Genomic DNA, 21,676 nt, shown 5'->3' with positions numbered 1-21,676 from the left:
CGATCGAAAGGAATCGCCGGGGCGCCTGGCAGAAAGAGGAGGCGCACAATATTGCAACAGCAACGGTAGCAGCAGCGAGAATGTGTCATCTACGAGCTGAACTTTGCCGCATTGCAATCCACGCGCACACGGCTGTACAAGACAAGGCTGACATTTGGTATGCAGCGCAAGAACCGCATCAAAACATGCTGTCCGCCTGTGTCTCGGCGCACGGCACAACTGGGTAAGCTGGCGGAATTGCAATAATTAATTTACATAACACACTGACCGACTGGAACTGCCGGTAGATAGGCGCCGGTAAATGCAGACCGAGATGCAACATCGGGGGACGGCCGGGAGCATTAAATGCGTGCTTATGCTGGACGCAATTCCAGGCACATCGCACCCGTATCTGTCACAGTGTCCTCTCGGTCAGCGTTTCCACCTACTCGATGCTAAAGGTTTTTGGGTAAGTTTGCTATTTTATTTGCCAGAGCGCCTCGAATTTCTCGTTCCACCTCCCGGAATCCATGGCGTGAATCCTCGGCCGGTCGGACGAGTTGCAAGACGTTGTGAAATGAATGAAACATGTAGCGAGATGATTAACGGTGAGAATTTTATGTTTGCTGTGCTTTGAACCGCGTTGCAGTTCGTAGTTCAACTCTGTAGAAGGTGTGTGTTTTTGTAACGCCAATAGGTAGGAATTATTTGATTTGATAGAGATTTAGTTTTCTAGTTTTTTTTGTGATATTTTGCAGTGTTAGGAGTATGAGCATGCTCGGAACTATCTTTTGAAGAACGACAAAAACTCTTACATATCATCAGAAATTGGCTCTGTATTGCATCTTAAAAATTTAAGACAGGACTTGGTCTGCTTATTATCATTCCATAATCTGGAATTCCTGTGGCAATGTAAGACAGCAAAATGTCCAAAAGAGCTTTTTACTGACTGATACCGGATAAGACAAGTTTTCTTAGACGACGAACCCCTTTGACAGTAAGTTTCTCTGAACGGTAAAGTCTATTAGGCAACGAAGACCCACAGATGCGGAGAGAATCTTTTGACGACAAAGATTAATAAAATATGAGGACTCTTGAAGGACTGGGCTGGGAGGAAAACGGTAAGGAACACGAGATGTTTTGGACGTTGAAGTCCAAGTAAACGGGATCATATATACGAAAAAATCCTTGAGATGACGAGGTCTCATATACGATTTCCAGCAATTTATTAATCAAGCATTACGTTTTGAGTCAGGAGTGACCCTTTTTGCCCAATGAAGTCACCTCGCAATACAGTCAACACATCATCGTAATTACATTTTACTTGCTTTACATACCTCCATTTCAATGTTCAATAATTTTGCGATTTTTTCTCCATCAGCCGGTTCAGCGATAGATCCTATTGTTTCGCAACATTCTCTCTCCTAGGTAGGGTTTAATCCCATCGTCAACTCGTAAGGCCATTGGACTCTTGCAAAGACCGCTGTTCAAAACAAAACCGGTCAACCTATTTCTTTACTGAACCTGATCGATTAAGAAACAAAGGAAAACCCCTTCGATATTACCAGCCTGTTCGATGGAATCTGCTATTTGCCAACCGGAGGGTACACGGGCTGGACAAACAATAACAACAACAGTGACAAGCAACATGCCATGATTATCTAACGCGAAAACTCAAACAAACGGCGCTCCTGACAGCGCTGTTTTTCACAGATAAATAATAACCTATCACCGTATTGGGGAAGGCAACAGCAACCATTACAATTGGGTCCCGTCGCTCACTTGAGCCGGAGAGGCTTCCATGAATGAACGAAAAAAAAAGCACACTTGAGCCTGGCGCTCGTTGACCCAAAAGAGTATTGCGCTGCGCTTCCAGACAAGTGTCATCAAATGCTGTAGCTTCACTTCTTGCACATACCGAATGCGGTTGGTGTATGGTGTGCTGATTGCAATTTTAAGAGCAACTAATTACACAGGCGGACTTACATTGCGCGGCCGAAACCAACGGAGGTTTTGGTGAATTTCCCAGAATTTTTGTTGATTGCAGTGTCAGCGCCTAGGCACTGACAGTGAGCTTTTTGTGAACCGCCACGCCGATTCCTAGGGATTGTCAGTGTATATTGGAAATTAAAAAGACATCATAAAACAGCATACATAAAGAAGACTCTTCGGCACACATCCTACAGTTTTCCCTGTAACTAGGCCAGATTAACTAGTTTCTACAAAAATAAAAGTTGGTCAAGATGTCGTGAGTGTATGGTTAAGAGCTCTTTGTCAACTTCTACCTCCAGTTTGCTCATATTTAGATGATAACAACATCGCATCGATGTCGTTTCGTCTCCCATAAATAGATCAAAAACGTTAAACCAAAACAATGGGTATTGTTTCTGCTGCCGATTTGAAAAAACATCTGCTGCCCTGTGCCGCGTGCGCATATCAAACCAGCGAAACCTGGTTTAAGGTTGTTTTCCTCACCCTATTTTCCTTCGGCGGTCACGCCGGCTCCCTGACCACCTTAGTGGGCCCACTTTCAGCCACTTGCATAATGATTTTACTCGCTCGGCTGCCGTTCGGTCCGGACTGGGGCGCTAGTGGGCCGTTAGGTTTTTGGGTGGGTTTTCGGCATCTTTTTTTCGGGTTCGTCGCTTATTTTTCTTCGCAGCAGATAATTCCCCTAATTAATTGTGTCGGTTTACAAGGAGCCGAGTGCCCTTCACCTACTGCCAAAGTTTACCCTTTTTCATTGGTGTTTTTTAATCATTTTCCTTCCCATTTTATTTTGCTTCTATTTGCTTTCCTGTTCACGTGTTAGTATGGAAAGCTTTTGTGTGCTTTTTAACATCTGTTTTTGCAACCAAACCAGACCCTGAAGCGTACCATGGTTTCAAGGTCCGAGACGCATCGCTTGGAACACCATTATGGTGAGCGATCTGACCGATTGGATTCGCCCGGTTCGATCACGGTGAGTTGATCTTCACCTAATTTACACACCTATTATTATGATGTATCGTCTACTTTGGTCAATCCATCAAGTTCACGCGGGGAGGAAGGTTGGCGTAGGAAGTTATGCGGTAAGGTTTTCGCACAGAAAATGAAGAAGAAGACGCAGAAGGGATGACCATCATCTTCCACATGCAGATTGAACTGTTTGGGTTGTTTTTTCTCTCGTCTTCTTTTCGATTCACCCGCGAAAGGTGGAACAAAATCATCGGTACGAAAAACAAACACTGTGGTCACGAATATTTTATCAGGCAGCTAAGTAAGCTCGAACCACGGTGTGGCACCTTCTTTTTGCCACTAGTGACGTCCATTTATGGACCTGCTGTGGTTCCATAAAAGGTTAATCGTTGTTGTAGATTGATGTCTTAATTCACGATTGTTAGCCATATGATAAATGAAATGGTTTCGGCGGCACACGTCCGACGGTGGAACATAATACTTGGGCCAAAAACGGTATGCCAAAACAGTAGCGTTAAATAGAGAGTGAAAAATGTGGTCCGTTGATTAATAGAAATGCGTCACAATTTTCATTCAATTATTAATACCGGATTGCTTTCATTTGTTAACATTTCGTCTTACATAGAGCTGGTCAAAGTGGGTATTACTTACCCTATTTAATTATTTAACTTTTTTATTGTAGTTCTTTTACTGTTTTTTACTTTGTAAATCATTTTTAAAAATAATTATTTATTTATTTAAAATCGTTGCTTTCAATTCTTTATTCCAAATGTTTTCCATTACCTTAAGCTAGTGTTTCACATGAGTGTTTTCTTATCTTAGGTTATTATTTATTTAGTTATTAATTATTTCGACTCTTCGCCGTATTTTCAACAATTATTGTGCTGATATTGTATGTGTTTCCCAAGGAAACCTCTCCTTGTTTTTACTTTATCTTTTATCCTTATTTATTTTTTATTTATTAATTGATTAATGAGGCTTTATTTAAGATTTAGTTTTTAATAATGAAAGCCTTGTTAACTTTTATGACAAACTAGACATTGTAGTAAAAGGAATGATAAACATTGTTTATTATTTGTTAGCTTTTATCAATTTCTTTGCGGGGCGAAAGCCGCATCACAATATTGATTGCCAATCCACTCAATTAACCTCCTTTATGTCGGTCCCTGTTCAGCTTTGTTATTTATGAGCTCGCAATAAAATGACGCTCTTGTACTACACAGCAAACAACGCTTGTCCGGCAGTCGGGCAGGCACGTTTTGCACGATCACCGTGTCACGATCCAAATCACGCGCCACATGCAATCACACATGCTCCCCGCCAATTCCGTCCTCGATGGTCATCGTTAAACCGAAAAACTTTATTCCCTGTTTCGTCCCCAACGGCACATACACCCTCCCCGAGGGCTGTGTATTTTCACTTTCATAACTCTGAGCTTGCGTCTTGCGTCCGGCGCATTCGCGTCCTTTGCCTGGTAACCCATTTCCCATGGCTTATTTCCAAAACTAGACGAACGGGAGAAAAAAAAATGGTTTCGTCGGCGCCTGGACGCCCTGGGGCAGACCTGCCCGAGAATGTATGGTGTGTGGGTTTTTTTTGTGTGTTTCGTTTCTGTTGGAACCATAACCCAGGGAGGGTAGGGTGGTAGACGACGAAGGAAATGGTGTGCTACTGAATCGAAACCGTACCGGAAACACCTTGCCATTCGATTGCCGTCGACGAGTTCATTCATAAGTTGGCACAGAGACTGGTTTTTGCATCCGGCGTCGTACGAAAGTGCTTTGCTTCGTTGAGTCTTTCTTCGGAGCCATCACAAATGGCACTCAAGGCACGATCACGTCCAGCCATGGCACGGGTTGTTTCGATCGACGATCGTTGTGTTACGGTTTATTTGAATTGAGATGCATTTAAACTTACGTTTTTAATGATACACAGTTAATAATTTTAACTGCTTCACCGAATAAAGTTTAAAAATAGCTAAAATGGATGAAAAGACTTTTAATTTGTTGTGATTTTTGTGTGGTATGAGAAAACTTTAAACAAATAAAAATCTACCAAAATTCGTTATTGTTTATTAATTTAACTATTTATTTATCAACAGTTCCACACACTCATGGCAATTGGGGCCTAATACATAAGTAAAGCTTTTCTGGTTTTCATTGATGGGAAAAATGTCCGATACGACGATCATCCATTTCCCGTCAACCATGAGGAAATCTTACACATTCTACCATCCGTGGTGATGGAGATGGTGTTTATGCTTGTTGAAGGTTTTCTCAAATGTAATCGTCTTGGTGAACGATGCGCCTCCATGACCTCCACCATGGCTACCACCACCGTATCCACCACCTGCTCCAACACTTCCCCCATTTACACCGCCATAGCCTCCTCCAGCATGCCCACTGTTACCTCCGTAACCGCCTCCGTTAGAACCACCGTAATTACCACCGAATCCACCGGCACTTGCTCCCGCGTGCGCACTTGCGCTGGCACTCGCACTGGCTGCAGCATGGCCCGAACCACTTCCGTAACTACCTCCACCACCACCTCCCGAGTGAACTGGGACCTCCTTCACTACCGTCACAGGTACCTCTTTCTCGATGTACACCGGATAGGGTCGATCGACCGGTACTGGGACAGGCTTTTCAATAACGATCGGTCGCGGAGGAGGACTGTTATCGACGTGTTTAGTGATGGTGATTTGCTTCGTAAAACCACCGTGTCCACCGTGGCCACCGTGTCCATTAGAAGGAGCTGATCCACTGTATCCACCATATCCGCTGGAAGGAGCTGGTCCGGCCCCACCATATGACTGTTGTGGAGCACCACCATGATAAGAACCACCCGTCGAACCTTGAGGTACACCTGCATGTCCTCCGGCACTAGCTCCAGCGTTCGCGAAACTGTTGCCATAGCTGTGAGACGCTCCACCCGATCCTTGATAACCACCGGCACTGCCCGTTCCCGCTGGAGGTGTAAGATGGTCGGACGGGGCATTTACTGCATGTCCACCAACATTGCCGCCATTATGTCCGTATCCAGACGATCCTCCGTGTGATGGAGCATAACTGGAATGTTCACCGGTGTGTCCCGATGAGGCACCTCCTGCACTTGCACTGGCACTTGCACTTGCACTTGCAAAAGCAGTGCTTCCAGCTACTTGATGGCTACCGCCTGAACCGGAATGACTTGGAGCACCTCCACCGTATCCTCCAGTATGTCCCCCGTTTGAGTAACTCGGACCACCGGATCCTCCTCCATAGCCTCCTCCAGCAGAGCCTCCATGACCACCACCAGCTCCGGAACCGTGCAGGCCACCTCCAAACGATAGTCCAAAACTTCCGCCACCCAAGGAAAAGCTGCCTCCACCGCTATGGCCACCGTCAGATTCCGAGCTGAGTATAAGCTTTTTCTTGAACAGATGCGCGTTTGCTAGCGACAGCGTGAGAAGTGAAACAATCTAGAAATAAGAAAAGAGAAATTATTGAGATGAATTGTTTAAACTGGTCTAAGAACATGTCTTTCTAATAGTTCACTTAATTTACACGATCGTGGAAAAATGAATCACCAATATTGTTCAAGTGCCCACTGTGCGACACTTTTGAAGCGTTCCAAGAAACGCTTAAAATCGATTTGAATCTCTTTTGAATAGGTTAAGCTTTCAGAAACAGAATGTTATTAGCAACAAGCAAACACTTTTCCATGGTTCTTTTGCACTTTATCCTTGCTCATACGTAACTTTTTGATATGTGATTTGGTTTGAATTAACAAATACTTTAAATCATATTTAACAATACTTCAAAATATTTGAATTTCCATTACGTTTAAGCGCTCACTGCACTTTTTTTATTCACTGCACTCACCAAGAAACACTTCATTTTGTTCGCTTTCTGGTGGTAATTATATTCTATTTTATCACTCCGTTACTAAACTATCACCTGGAGTCAACTCCAGCTGCATCAATCCTGAAACACAAATTGAGCTGGAAGTGCTTTGTTCTTCTGTTTTTATACCCGGCCAGGGCACACCCAAGCAATCCTCAAACGTGTTAGAACACTCGCTCCTCAACAGTGTAGTGCAATTATCATATTAATAGAATCATCGTCTCACGAATCATCCCAGCCAGTTGCAATGGGATATTCCAGTCTAGAAGCACATTGCAGTACAGCACCACGAGCACCGGTGTTTGCTACCAACAGTGACTACAAACGAAACTGAAAGTGATTCACGTTCAGTTGGGCAGGTGGATTCGTTAATCGATTTTGCTATTGGCTCAAGATAGTTATGTTAATATTTTTTTCCTGCAAACTCCTTCGGTCGTGAGTTGATACCACCGGCGTTTAGTGGCATATCCGGCAATAGGACTGTTTGAATTTCCAAACATGTACCACGTGCGTACTTTGTTGGGTATCTCACGATCTCGAAATTTGCAGCACACTTTCTTAGAACAAGAGGTTAAATCAATGTCAATAGGCGCTTTGCATTGCCGTTACTATTAGTCAATTAGTGAAATATGGAATGATGCATCGTTTTTACAACGTTCGAAGCACGATGGCAATGCTAAAGCTTCGTCGATGTGCACGTGACTATTAATGAGCAGCTCATTAATCAATTATTCCAAACATCGCCAGTTATTTATTGAGGTAAAACAGGATCTTCAATTCAACTACCTGCACGAGGTTTACATCGTCAATGATTCTCGAATATAGCTGTGGAATCTATAGGTAAATTTTCCCTTTATTTATCGCCAGTATTGTACAATTGTAAGAGGTATAAATGCACATTATAGTTTTTCAAATGATTATTTTTTTTAAATATCTATTATAGCCTTGTGAAGTGCTGACTGCTTAGTAAACTTTACAAAGGTTTATGATTGACTTTGGCAAACAAGTAATTGGAGTATGATTCAATTATAAATTTTCCGACATTCTCCAACAACACAAAGGATAGGACTTTCCCTTTGAAATGAGTAAAAGGAAAATTGTTTGAACGGGTTCAGTATTTCAATGCCACACATTCATAGGCTGCAAGGTGTGTAAAAATGGAACCGATATCTACGTTCAAATTCATCACTTGCAGTTGTTTATTTGTGTGAAATGATGCATTTTTCAAATGTAATTTAAATAATTTTCATCCAAATTAAATTTAGGCACTTCAAACTGCTTTATTTGTGAACTAAGTAAAGAGCATAATATTTTCTATCAGCTCTTGTCAATGAACACGAACCACCCTGTGCGAAATGCCATAATAGTGCCATAATCGATCGAACCGGTTCGGTGAATAAATTCAATGCTATAAATTCTGTGAAATCATTTCACGTTTACGGGGGAAAGTATGGTATAATAATTTCAAAACTAACACAACATATTTTAATTTGTTGTGCTGTAGTATTCACATTATTGTGTTAAAAGAATAAGAAATAGAACGTGTTGAAGAAACATAAGCAACACATAAGCTCATATGGCATTATATTGTTAAAGTCTGTTCATGCTTTACTCTACGTATAAGGAGCGGTCCGGAGACGGATGTGGTAGTAGGGCCGGTCGTCATACGGCAGTACCCGTTAACGTACCTCGTTTAACTGCCATGCCCTGCCTGATTATCAAACTGCGGGTAAAATGAATGAATGCTAGACGCAAAGAATGCCAGAACTGGGAGTCTTTTCGAGGTTCTCGAGCCAAATGATCCTACGCAGACAAATCTAGGAATACTTCATTTAAAGTGTAGTGCTCGTATAATGTGTACAAGTATAAGATGGTTGATTTGTGAGTCGAAAAACATAGTAACCAAACTTAATGCCTATTCCTAATCTAGACCTAACGAAAGATAAAAAAGAATTTATGATAAAATTATATAGAAACATCACCTAAGCCTTTTTTCTACAAGAATCTATTGCGAAATTAACAAAAAAATCAATAATTCATTCATTTTATTTATTTTAAGTATGACATCTTGCACCGTATTGTAACATTTATTCAATAATGCATTTCAATAGACAAATAGTAACTACTCGAACTATGTAGAAAATATTGAGGAGTGTGCTAAGCAGCGTGATTTTACCGTGTTTCGTTCATGAACCAATTTCAATAAAGATTACATGATTCTAAAATTTCTATCTTACAGCGTTGAAATTTCCCATACTACACAATGGGAAATTTCAATCATGAATCACCCTTGGTGTAGCAAATTACGAGGGGAATCGCACGTTGCATGTTATAACCTTTAACAAAATTTCCCAAAACCATGCAGTCAAATTGCTACATATCAAGGGAAGTACCACGCCACATGATTGAGAATGAATCGTCAGGTTCCCCAGCCCAGCCTAGCCAGCAAATTTCCTATGCTACATAACAGTGTGTGATTTTCCCCTACTTAAACCATATTCTTAGCTACATTTTCCCTGTTATATGCAACGTATTTTTTTCCATACTACGTAAACGTATGTAGAACGTTTTTGGGAGGAAAGGAAATTTCATGACCTTATCATGCAACGTACATTCTCCAGTTTCAACAAAATTTCCTTGCTACACATCTCTACGTAGCTGGGAAATTCTGCTTCAACCAAATTCCCCATGTTACATACAATTATGCGTCATGTTTGGCGTAAGACAGTACATGATGGATTTCCACGTTTCATGACTTCTTCCTGCAACATATCTTCTAGATTTTTTTACCAAATTTCCCAGCTACAAAGAAGCATGTAACAGGGGCATTTAGTTCTCCAGCTTCATTCAAATTTCCCTAGTAAGAGCATGTGGGGTAAAACATTTGTAGGAGAGTTGCAAGTTGCATGACTTTATCCTGCAACGTCCGTTCACTTTTCACCTCAATGAAATTTCCCAGATTCATTTGGTATCGAGCATTTCCGTTTACTATTGTTTTTCATACCTTTGAAAGCAACTACATTTATCATTACATTTATTCTGCTGATTATTCGTTTGTTTGTTCAAGGATTATTGATATGGTTATGCTTCAAAATACAGTATGTGGTCTTAAATGAACAATCAGTATTTGTTTGAGTTTAAAAATATTACCTACCTTCCCCTTTCGATGAACCGAAGAAATGTTCCCCTCTTGGGAGAAAAATCATCCCCTTCATTAAATGATTCCCCTTCGCGGATGAACTTTCCATTTGCTATAAACCACGAATTTTCATCCCTCATTGCAATGAAAAGTTTCCAGAAATTTTTCATCGATTTCTTCACCACCTTCAAAAAAGGCGCGCGGTCGATGCGATTCCACGTTGGAGAAGTGGAAATCGTTGTAGGTTCCGAACGTGTTCATTCGCTCTACATGCCTAATCGGGAGGATGGTGTGCTCCATAACCAAAACGAGCTGCTTTTATTGCTACTAAATCCTCGATGGATGATATCTTTTGTACCTTTACGCTTTGCAAAGTGCACTCCTGTCGGGACTTGGTTTGGGTCTCGGTTTTGAACCGTCGGCTTATCATCATCCCGGTCTGTCGGCCGGTCACTGTCAAGTGGAATTAGTTCCGGACCAAAGTTTTTCATTCCCAAACACAAAAACAGGGAACCAAAAAAAGGGAACCCCGGTAAAGATGGTAATAAACATGGCGAAACTGCTTCCGCTGTCCACACTCGTACTCGTGATGAGCACAATTAAAATCCTTTATTAAAGATGTAACCCTTCCTTTCGGTTGTGCTGAAGGACGATTCAAACCGAGCCTTCCCTGCGCCGTGTACGTGTTGTACGGGAGAATGGGCTTTTTGCAACACACAGTAGAAAGCACATCATTTCCATCCATTTCGCTAGTGATGCGATCTAATCCGTAGCAACATCGTACCAGTGGTGAACCATTTACGAAAAGGGAAGGGTTTAAAGGGATCTCGTGTCTTGGTGTACGGCTACACACTTCACTCGAACCCGGGTGTGAGGATGTGATGAAATGTAGGAAATCTCAATAAATTCTACTCTCCGCATCAACTGGCAAGCAGGCTTTAAAAATGGTGACCCATGACGCACCCATTAAATGTAGACATTCCACATTCAATTCTCTCGTTCCCGGGTCACCGGTCCGTTTGCATGTGAGATGCGCAAGCATGGGAGGAATTTTCATCACCACCACCACCTACCACCGAGCCCCGGTGGGTTCCTTGTTCAGCCGAATGAGGATATTAATTCAATTTAATACCGGTGTATTGTTTCGGTGGCATTTTCGCCACTTTGCTTTGTGCCGCGCCGATTCGCAATGGGGGAGTTTTTTTTGTGGTAATTTTTCTCTCCCTTCCCACCAGAATGAGACACAATTTTTGGGGCAAATGAAGATTTTTTGCTTTTGTCGCTTCAAACGTGCGAGAAATAGACCCTTCTGCGGCTGTCGCGCGTTAGCCGCGAGAGGTTTGTCCCTGTTTCCTTTGCCACCCAAACCAAGCGAAACGGAAATGTTGCTCAAAAATTACAAAGCGTGAAAAACCGTCCAACCGGGGGGTTGGGTCCCCGCGCGGCCAACGTTCAAGTGCTAACTTGGTCCACCACTTTACCACTGTGCCGTACCCCGTCACACAGGTGTCCTAAGCAAACCATCTGCTCGCCTGAGATTTGCACCGTGGCCGTGTTTTTTGACGCTTCCTTTTCGGTTTGTTTGTTTGTCTTTATTTGCACACCGCTACAGAGCGCTTTTCGTTCCTCGGGTAATCGCTCATCCGAAGGATATGGTGCTGCTTATGCTACTTGTGCGGATCCTACTCTTATCAAACACAGAAAGCGAGAGGGAGCGAGAGCCAAACACACAAAAAAATTGCTCAAAGAACTTTGGCGTAATTGTAATTAAGAGATGGTTTGGAAAAATTAGGAAAATGGTAATTGGTGTCCGCAAATTTGTCACCATAAAGTGTGGATTCGTGCGGTATAGCCGAACGCGGAAAGGGTTCACTTCCGGGTGTGGGTGTGGTGGATAAATCTTCCTCCCGTTCTCACTCTAGGCCGCTCAACCGTGCCCAACAAGTTGCTAATCGTTTGCCATCCAATTGGGACTAGGCCGGTGCGGTGTAGTTGACTTTTCCGGCCAAGGGTAGACCCAATTACTCGTCCGGTTTTCGATCACGCTTGACCCGTGATGATGATAGCCTGGAGGAGGTATCAGGACACGCCAAATGTTGGATGGAGGGTATTTTTTTCTGTTTCTATTTAATGCTTAACTTATACAATTGCGTTTGAAGGGTTATTACTCTAAATGGGTGACGCAAAAGTTGTGTGATGGGCGCCGTTGGCTTAAAGAATGTTTTCCCGGACAGGGTATTTAGCTTTTGGGTATCATTATCTTCTCCTACTCCTCAGCTAATGGTAATAGGGATTACTTTGGAGTAAAGTGAGCTTCATGAAAATGGGCAAAAGTAGCTAATAGTAATGGTTTCGCTGGAAAGCAGTTTCGTTGCACCGATAAGGGGAAGGCTCATTCTTATTATCAATTAAAAAAGGACTGGGAAATGTGGTTTTGATCAGAGACAAAAATTAGCAGAACTTAAAACATATTCCATTGAACCTTTTTGACGGCAATGAGAACGATAAAATAATCAATAACCTTAATATGGTCTTTATTTGCTCTCCTTGACCGGTTGCCAAGATCGAATTCGCCCTTTTTTCTGGCTTAGGACGTTAGGACATGTCCTGGTTAGGCCGACAATCAAATGCCTTGCTAGACTTATTGATATCACGTAGAGAGTCCTCACTACGGTGGATCGATTCGGATGGGATTTGAGCCTCGGTACCGTCATATGAAGAATGTGAAATCTTTTTTAGTCTGTCTCTGAAACGAAGCCGACTATAATGATCATCTCCATCAGATCGATCGAAGAGTAAAACAAGAACACTTTCGGAGGTCTCCATCCAGATCTATCCTACAGTCAAGGCGGCGAAGCAACTGATCGTAAAAGCTCAGAATCCTCTGCAGTCTCCTATGTCGTCTCCGCTGGAGTGTCCTCTGGAGTTCCTAAAGGAAATGTACTTAGTCTTCTGTTTCTGTTATTTATCAACGACTGTACCTTCATCCTCTCTCCGGAGGGATTCCTACGTTACGCTGATGATCTCCAGATTTTTCTTTCTATGACGTCGTCTGCTGACTGTTGTACTATTTAAACCATCCTAAACTCTTTCTCTGTCTGATGTCACAAGAATGGACACAGAGGAATAGTTCCGGTAAGTGTTAGTCTGTGATACTGTGTAAAGCATCCAGGTGTGTGGCTTGTCAAGACACTCATTTGTCCGAAAATCGTGATCCCCTCGGCCTAAAGTCTCTGTAATGTTATGAGATTCGATCTACTCTGAAATACGCAGCTGTAGTCGTTTCTTTTCAGGACTCGCGACGTCCAGACTAGACAGATTTCAAAGTTTACTCCTGTAGCTGTTCAGCGCTCTCTAATTACCTCTAATCTCGGATCTTATCCTGTTCATTGACACCTTCTTAGGCTTGAGTCTATTAAAAAAAGACATTTCTATATCCAAACAAGCTTCACTGCAATTCTGCTGTTAAATTAAAACTTAATGTTCGATCTGTCCTATCAGCCCCTCCTTACGCCCCTATCCCCTTCCTTATGCCCCTTCTCATCACCTTCGCTGCAGACCACCCTTTTATATTCTATCCCGCCTCACTACGGATCGAACGACACTCTTCTCAGTGCACTATCGGCTTTTTAGCAACACTTATCACCTATTCGTCTACAATATTCCTCAATTATTCTTCCTTTTCTCATCATCCTTTCAAAAATTCTTTAAATACCGATCCCCATTAGTTATCTATGAAGACTTTTGGTGTTTTTGTTAAGCCATTATTTTCGGACAGTATGTAAATAAATAATAAATAACTACATATAGCAGTTGCAGCTAATGTTGCGTGTAACATAAATCATCTAGAAAATAAAAATTTTAAAAAATCTTATGTATTATTTACATAATTAAAGAATATTCGTTTCGAGAATGAAATAATGGCTGTTAATCGGATTATTTTCAGTGGAGAAAAGTTGCAAACGCCACGCAACTCTTCTGGTAGATTGTAGGATTAAAAAGACATCCTCAAGATATCAGCATGAAAAAAGGCATGCTTTCGATGAGGGTTTTCAACGCTTTGCCAAAGCTTAGTCGGAGGGTTACTTTAAAGCTTACGGCTTCGGAAATTTTTTTTATGTAAATATTTTATACACGATGTTTTTCATTTTTAATGTAATGAGACCCACTTCTTTAAAGTTTTTCCACAAACCCTTTTACCCAAACCCAATAAAAACAACAATATTATTTGCTGCAATCAATAGAAAATAGCTTTAACCTCCGATAAACTTCAACCATGAACGTGTAGTTAACTATTGCAAAGTTTCTGCGATGCATTGAGACTATCAGCAATTGCGGGTGAAGTGTGGCCTTATTCACCAATTCAACGTACATTTCAAAAGCATCCTGCTGCAGCCAGCATCCAGCCGATACAGCGAGGTAAAGTGCATTAGTGCAGCTTAGGGCAAACATATCAAACCACCAAATCTACAAGCTTCAGTGCAGCACGTACGGTATGCTTTGATGGATCTTTAACACATCAAAGTTCATCGTCCGTGCGATTCGATGGCCATGGGGAGGCATAGTGGCAGAATTGAAGAAAAAAACACACATAAAAACTCACACACACACACACACACACACACAACCAATTCACCCAAAGGTCTAGACCGAAGCGGGGAAGGGATGGCTCGCGCCCTATGCAAACGCTAGAAATGCCATTAAAGCAAAATGTTCCATTTGATTGAACTTTTACCCATGCTTGATGCAGTGCGAGGAAACGATTAGAACTTTCCGGCCGTTCCATCACTAAACACTCACTCGCCCGCGCCGAACGGAGATTGATGAACGGCGAGACGCGAGTGTTTGGAGGCAAAAAGCTCCAACCTACGCCAGCCGGCATGGATCGGAAGTGTTGGTTGGTTGGGTAAAAACTCAAATAAAAAAAAAAGAAAAAAAAACACGGAAAATCATTCAGCATAAAATAAAACAAAATGCAACGCAATGGAGAAATAAAAATCAATCAGCGTGCGCCAAACACACACACACACAAATACTCGCGCAAAAACCACGTTTTTCCCGAAAACTGGGTCCATTAGGTACTGACAGACTCCATCCTGGCCTGGGCACGTGTGCGCCCCATAGCTCTATGTCTATGTGTGTGTGTGTGTGGAGTTGTGTTCAAAGCGAAAAACGTTTAAAAAATCCGTCAAATAAAACTAAATAGTTTGACAGCAAAAACAATGCAATTGACAGGCTGCGTCGGGCGGTCTGCTGGCATCTAAAATAGTGGAGAATTTATTGAGACCTGTATTAGGAATAATAATAATAACGCAGCGAATACAACGACAAAAAACAAAGGGAACAATATATTTTTTTTTTGCTCTCTCCTGTTTCGGTTCCACCTTATCCCATCGTAGTATGAAGGGGGTTTTCTGTTTCAATAAATTTCAATTTGCAGCAATTTGCTCGACCATAGCAGGCGTCGTGCAGGCTGACGCGTATCACTCTGTGCTTGCTGTGTAGCAGGATATTTGTGTGTGTTTGTGTTTTTTATAATTTTATTTTTCCTTTAAACCGTTCCATTTACCTACCCAGGTGGTTTATTAGTGAGGCTTAAATTGGTAATGACGATGGGGACACGTTATTTGTTGGAATGTGGACTTGTAGGCGGCATGTGCGAAACCTTAGCTTTGTCCCACTAAAATTTGCGTAAAAAGTCACGAAACTTAACAAAATACATAGCATGATATCGTTTGAAATTGTCATAGTAATTTGTACTAATTTTTCATTTTTTTTTTGGCTGCAAAATATTCCTCTTCCATAGCAGCTCATTAGTACACTACTCTGCAGGTTGTTGAACTACAGCCACTGCGGTAAGTTGTAGTATTAATTTTTATTTTATTATTATTTTTTTTACATACAAGCGATCGCCTTCCATAATGAAAAACGGTAAAATCGTTCTTTGCTGGATAGCTGGATGCTGGATACATTGGTATAATTGGTAATGAAAAAGCAGACCGTCTTGCAAACGATGGGTGGACGGGAGATTTTCAGAGATTTTTTTTTTCAAACAAATGGTACAACAGAGTTGACTAAACACTTGGAGTACACTACCTTTGAGCCATCTTAAGTAAATCAAACTGACAGTGGTATCCTGGACTGATCCTCCACAATCACAACGAGCAACGAGCGTTTTCTAGGCTAAGAATTGGCCATACACGATTGACCCACACGCATTGGCTGAAGAAAGAATCACGGCTAATAAGTCAATGCTGTGGCCTAGCGGTCACAAGACAGCACCTTCTAACAGAATGCCATGGATATTCCCGAGAAAAGGGAGAAATACGAACTAAGTGGGCTCCTAGAAGTTGTGCACAACATCAAGGAGACAGAAACAAATTAAAAAAAAATTTTGAAAGACGTCAGGTTATGCTCTGAGATTTGATTTTTGCTTAGTAATTAAAAGATGGATTTAAATTTAGATTGTCTAAGGGAAGAGGCGAATGAAAAAAACTACAACAAACAACATCTATAACACAAGCAATCGAAAACATCAGCTATCAGCAACAATATGAGTTAGTTTTGGTTTTAGGCTCACGCTAAAAAGGTCGATTCTTGAGTTGGATTCCCATAAAAAAATGATATAGAATAATAATTATTAACTTCAGCAGCATTAAAAAAGTATAATAACCTTAGACTGTTTAAATATTATATTATAGTATTGTGATTTATCGCTCATTGTCCTAAGAATGTTTAATCAGCAAATACAATGTAATACGAGGGCTGACAATAAAGTAAGGTCTCCAATTTTTTTTTCATAGAAAATGACATTTATTTACAAAAAGCGATACACCGTTGGAAAGACCAAGGTCTTGGCTACTTTTTTACATAATCGCCATTTTTTTTCCAACACCTTGCGCATCCGCACGATGAACTTGTCTATGCCGGCAGAATACCACTCTCCGTCCGCCTCGCGCAGCCAGGTGTTGACCTCTTTCTAAACCTCCGCGTCAGCTGTTTCGGCACCCATCGGGCAGAAACTTTGTGATAGTGCAAGTTGTTCACAAGGATATGACGGATTGTTTCGCTGCTACACACTCCTCCAAGCTTCTCTTCCAAGTCCCTAATTGTCGCACGGCGGTTTTTCAGCATTTCTGCCTCCACTGCTTGAACAATCGCATCCGAGACCGACGGTCGGCCACTTCTCTCCTCGTCGTGAACATTAGTGCGCCCGGAATTGAACTCGCGGCTCCACTTACGCACGTTTTTTATGTCCATACACATTTCCCTGTAAACTTCAACTAGTTGACATTGGATTTCAATAGTTGTCACCTTTTTCGCACTCAAAAAACGTATTACAGAACGCAATTCGGTCTTGGACGCTGACGCGAGGGGTACCTCCATCGTTGACGGCTGCTCAGCCAAGACTGTGCGGTCGGGGAAGCCTCACCCAGCGGCAAAGTGGTAGTGGGGGAACCAAGGAACACGGCGGTGTTGCCAGATTTCGCCTAGCGCGTGATCCGGCGAAGTTGCAGCGTTGGAGACCTTACTTTATTGTCAGCTCTCGTATTAGCGATACGCTTAGGCCGATCCTCACAGAAAACATTTTTTTTTTAATTTATTTATTTACAATTCAGTATAACGGTCCAGTGCCGTATTGTCAACACCGCTTGTGCTGAATAAATTTTACAATCTTATTGGTAAGGTGCCTTATCCCGGGCATACTCGGTTATGGTTGTGGTGATGAAGCTGATGATGATGTATTGGTAGATGATGTGTGTCAGAAAACAAAAATGTAATTTTAAAATATAATAATGAAAACTGAGCAGAAAAACTGGAAGTGATGATACATTTATTGCTTTTGTTTGGAATGGTATACATACTAAAAAAGGTACTATTGCTATTCTTCAACAATCTAACTAATGGTTTTGTTTAAACCAAAAAGGTTCTCAACCTTCCTTAGTCAATTTTTGGCAACAAAAAGGATTCAAATATTAAATGTATCAAAAGTATACTCAACTGTCTATTGATATATTTTCTCCAGTTCGTTGAAGCTCAATCCTAATAGTAGCAAAAGGCCTCGAATTGGTATTAACTGCCAAAGTTCAATTTTAAAAGGGTTCGAAATGAAGAGATTTCCCTGTGTGTGGAAACTTGAGATATATTGCCTGAATGAGAGAATACGATGCACTGCTCTTCGAAAGCCATCCATTAATATTAAGAGGCCTAACGATAAAACACGTCGAATGTCAGCTCACAAAAGCTTTTTATTTGCATTGATACGTGAAAATGTGTTTGCGGAAACTATCTTCCATATTTTAATTAAGCAACACAAATTTCTATGTTTGAAGTTTTATATCATTTTTGCCAGAATATATGCGTTGAATAACACTAAATTATATGTAATGATTTGAATTAAATATTTAGTGGAATATAACGTAACATAATTTTATTTTAAAAGAGCTACAATTAATACTCTCTGCCGTAATTAATCACGAGAAGGAAATGAAGAGCTTTAATTGCCATCAATTATTGGTGAGGTTCCAAGGTTTGTTTTTTTAAAATGTATTTATATTGAGCGAATTAGAAAAATTAATCTGATTATATATCATTAGCTAATGACTATGACACTAATGACTTTTTTTAAGTGCATTAGCACCCATCAATACTAAAAAAAAATGGACGATAATGAGCATTTGAACTGCTTTTTAGTATTGTTGTTTAAAATGATAGTAAAATAAAAGAAGAAACATTGAATACACTTTCTCTCCATTCAACAAATCTGAAAGTCTCACCACTTTTTTTCCTTTTCTAGAAATAAGTTTACAAACAACAAACCCTATTATCTTCCAGTGCCCGGAAGGCCCTTGATTTCGCCTAATGAATTCAATCAATTTCTCATTAGTTATTGCTTGGTTTCAAAACTCCAAACAAACAGAAAAATGCAGGTCAATGCAATCTCAGCAAATTAATAAACTCATCAAAAGCCCAACATAATCAGGACCCTTCTTTACCTTCCGTGTGCTGTTTGTTTAAAAGTATTTACCAATAGTAATGCAAAATTATGTACCCAGCCACGTTTCATGGCTCACGGCGTACGAAAACGGTACGCATTACAATCTCGGATCGGTTTCAGTTACATCTGTTTTGTCGCTGCCACGGTTTCGCTGTTGGGTAGGGTGTGGATGGTTGGTTTGATTTGCTTGGGCCAATTCTTAGGCCTTATGTTGCTTCCTTTCATCCCTCCCCGTTTTTTTTTCTTTCCATTCCACCCCTCTACCGATTACTTAATACCCACAGATCGCCCAAACTGTAGGACGGATCGTGAAGATCTTCACGAATCCCGTTGCAAATCATCTCACCGATTGGTGAACGGTAACCGGGGGCCGCCCCAGCGCTGTGTGCGACGAATCGAGACGAAATTAAGTTTAGCGGAAGAGGTTCGTGAGGCAGGCAGGGTTTCGGCTTTCGGCTCATTTCCACCGGGAGCCGTATCTAATGTGCGATCGAGATCGGGCGACGTTCGAGCGTGGGGTGCGTGCGCGCGTCGTCTGGGCGAAAGCAACCGGCCATGTAACGAGGGTAAAAGTGTAAGTTATTGAGCAATAAGCTCAAATATGACGCGGCAGTTGTTGTATCATCGATCATCACTCTCCCGTGCGGAGAGAAAACGGCCGAGAAAACTGGGTCAAAGCTCGCAAACGGTTTGACGCGTACCATCGAGAGGGAAACTGGTCGGCATTTGTCGGCACGTGGCTGATCGATCGATCGTCAAGAAAAGGCGGTCCAGTTTTTCATTTTGACAGTTCGTTTTGTTTATTTACTTATTTCGTTACACTTTTCGTTTGGAGTAACATGTTGAGGGAGGGGATGATTTGTTTTGATCCGTAAGCTACTCATTTTCAACTGGAACAAACACACATTTCGCACGGTGCAAAAGTGTACGGTTTGAGACTAGAGTTGGTGTTGGTGGTTATAGTTCTTAGCTATTAGAACAAAAGGTTCGTCACGCGATTTTTTGTGAGTCCTTTAGTGGCGTTATGATAACTAGGTGGGCCTCTCTGTACGCAAGATCAACATGCAGAAAGCATCCCTAATGATGAAAATGGGATGTTCTTAAGCAAAATGGATGAAACTGGCTAACTACACTAAACTGAGTACGATCTCATTACTGAGCAGATTCCTTTTCGGTTGTTTTTTCCGACTCCTTCGACTGTTCGCTGGCAGCGTCCGAAGCAGACTTCTGATTGCTTTCCACCTTACGTTCGATCTTCTGCGACTCCTCACCGTACTGATGTTCGTGCTCGGCAACATTGATAGGCTCGGAGATGAAGTCCGTAGACTTGATGCCAACTGGGCGAATGTTGTGATGCACGGTGTGCTCCTGCTCGTGGCTATGCTCGTGGCTATGCTCGTGGCTCTGCTCATGGCTCTGCAGCTCGTGGCTCTGCAGTTCGTGGCTACGTTGCTCGTGGCTGTGAAGCTGAAGTTCGTGGCTCTGCTCATGCTCCAGGCTGTGCTCATGCTCGTGCTGTTCAACCTGCTCCACTAGCACCGGTTTCTCCACATACACCGGGTACGGCTTCTCAACCTCCACACGGTGAACGACCGGGACGTGAACTTCCTTTTCGATGTACACCGGGTACGGCTTGGGAATGTGAACCGGGTACGGCTTGGGAACTTCAACTTCCACCTTGTGGTACACTGGAACCTTCACCTTCACCGGATACGGCACCGGACGATCAACGTGAACCTTCTTCTCGACGTACACGGGGACCTTCTTCTCCACTTCCACGCGATACGGGACGTGCACCTTCACTGGCACATGGACTGGGACCTTCTTTTCGATCACCACCTGCTTCTCCACATTCACCGGGTACGGTACGGGGACTTTCTTGGTGATGATGGTGTGCTTCTCTTCCTTCCAGTTGTACACGGTTGGTTCCTTGTGAAACGGCGCGTACTGGTTGTGGTGATATTCGGGAGCAGAATAGGTCTTAAACTGTGGTACATGATGCTCGTTTACGGTGATGTCGTATCCGAAGGAGGGCTTAAAGCCACCCTGCAGCTCTGGTTCCTTGGCGTAGCCGTAACCGTAGTCAAGTAAACCACGCTTGCCATGGTTCTTGGACTGTCCGTCCAGTTTGCGATCCTGTGCTTCCTTAGCAGAGGACTTATCCAGACTGGCACCGGCCACCAGTGCCACCGCCAGACTCAACACAATGAACGTCTGCAAAAGATGGGTGGTGGAAAGAAAAACACAGAGAAGTCGTATTAGAAACACATCACAAACACACATATATATTCACAGAATGGGTTCTTGTCCGAGAAAAGTCCTTCAAGAAAAGGAAATTATCCAGAAAATCTCAAGATCACTTTTAACAGATGTATATTCACGTCTAAAGATCGCAAAACTTCACAGGATTTTCTTAAATGTCCTTGATCACTTCTTGACTTTACACAAGCGCACAAGAACACTAACGCACCTTCATAACTGAGTTCAATCTGCAGCTATCTGCTGTGTTGAATTGAATGTCCAAATGCCAGAAGACACACTGCACACACTGCACAATCAATATGAAAATGTCGAAAATTCGTGAAAACTCTATATCCAAACGCTCACACGATTGAGATGGTACGAACGATCGCTAGCGAATGATGCTTCCCACCGTGGATCGTAATCAATTTATACCGCGCCCAAAATTTTCCATCGACGCACGAGAGTTTTCCACCG

At 42.1% G+C, this 21,676-nt stretch overlaps 1 protein-coding gene across 1 annotated transcript; it reads right to left on the bottom strand.

The window, feature by feature from the left end:
- Positions 1–5,107: 5,107 nt before the first annotated feature.
- On the bottom strand, positions 5,108–21,434 carry LOC126560420 (keratin, type I cytoskeletal 9-like). Its single transcript, XM_050216380.1, has 5 exons — positions 21,429–21,434; positions 20,483–21,172; positions 20,115–20,362; positions 19,237–19,339; positions 5,108–6,397 (listed from the first exon to the last, which is right to left on the bottom strand). Exons 1-5 carry the CDS (start codon positions 21,432–21,434, stop codon positions 5,165–5,167), a joined length of 2,280 nt encoding a protein of 759 aa, XP_050072337.1. The 3' UTR covers positions 5,108–5,164.
- Positions 21,435–21,676: the final 242 nt, after the last annotated feature.

The sequence above is a fragment of the Anopheles maculipalpis genome, chromosome 3RL (genome assembly GCF_943734695.1).
Source record: "Anopheles maculipalpis chromosome 3RL, idAnoMacuDA_375_x, whole genome shotgun sequence".
NCBI classification, from domain to species: Eukaryota; Metazoa; Arthropoda; class Insecta; order Diptera; family Culicidae; genus Anopheles; species Anopheles maculipalpis.
The sequence above is the reverse complement of the archived record's forward strand: the minus strand, read 5'-3'. Positions and strand labels throughout refer to the sequence as shown.

Bases quoted from the DNA above. Each gene is read 5' to 3' on its own strand.
- LOC126560420 (XM_050216380.1), bottom strand. The intron at 19,340-20,114 runs GTAATGAGATCG...CGTCGCACACAG, and splicing joins ACCGAAAAGGAATCTGCTCA to CGCTGGGGCGGCCCCCGGTT. The intron at 6,398-19,236 runs GTATTAAGTAAT...TCTTATTTCTAG, and splicing joins ACAGTTTGGGCGATCTGTGG to ATTGTTTCACTTCTCACGCT.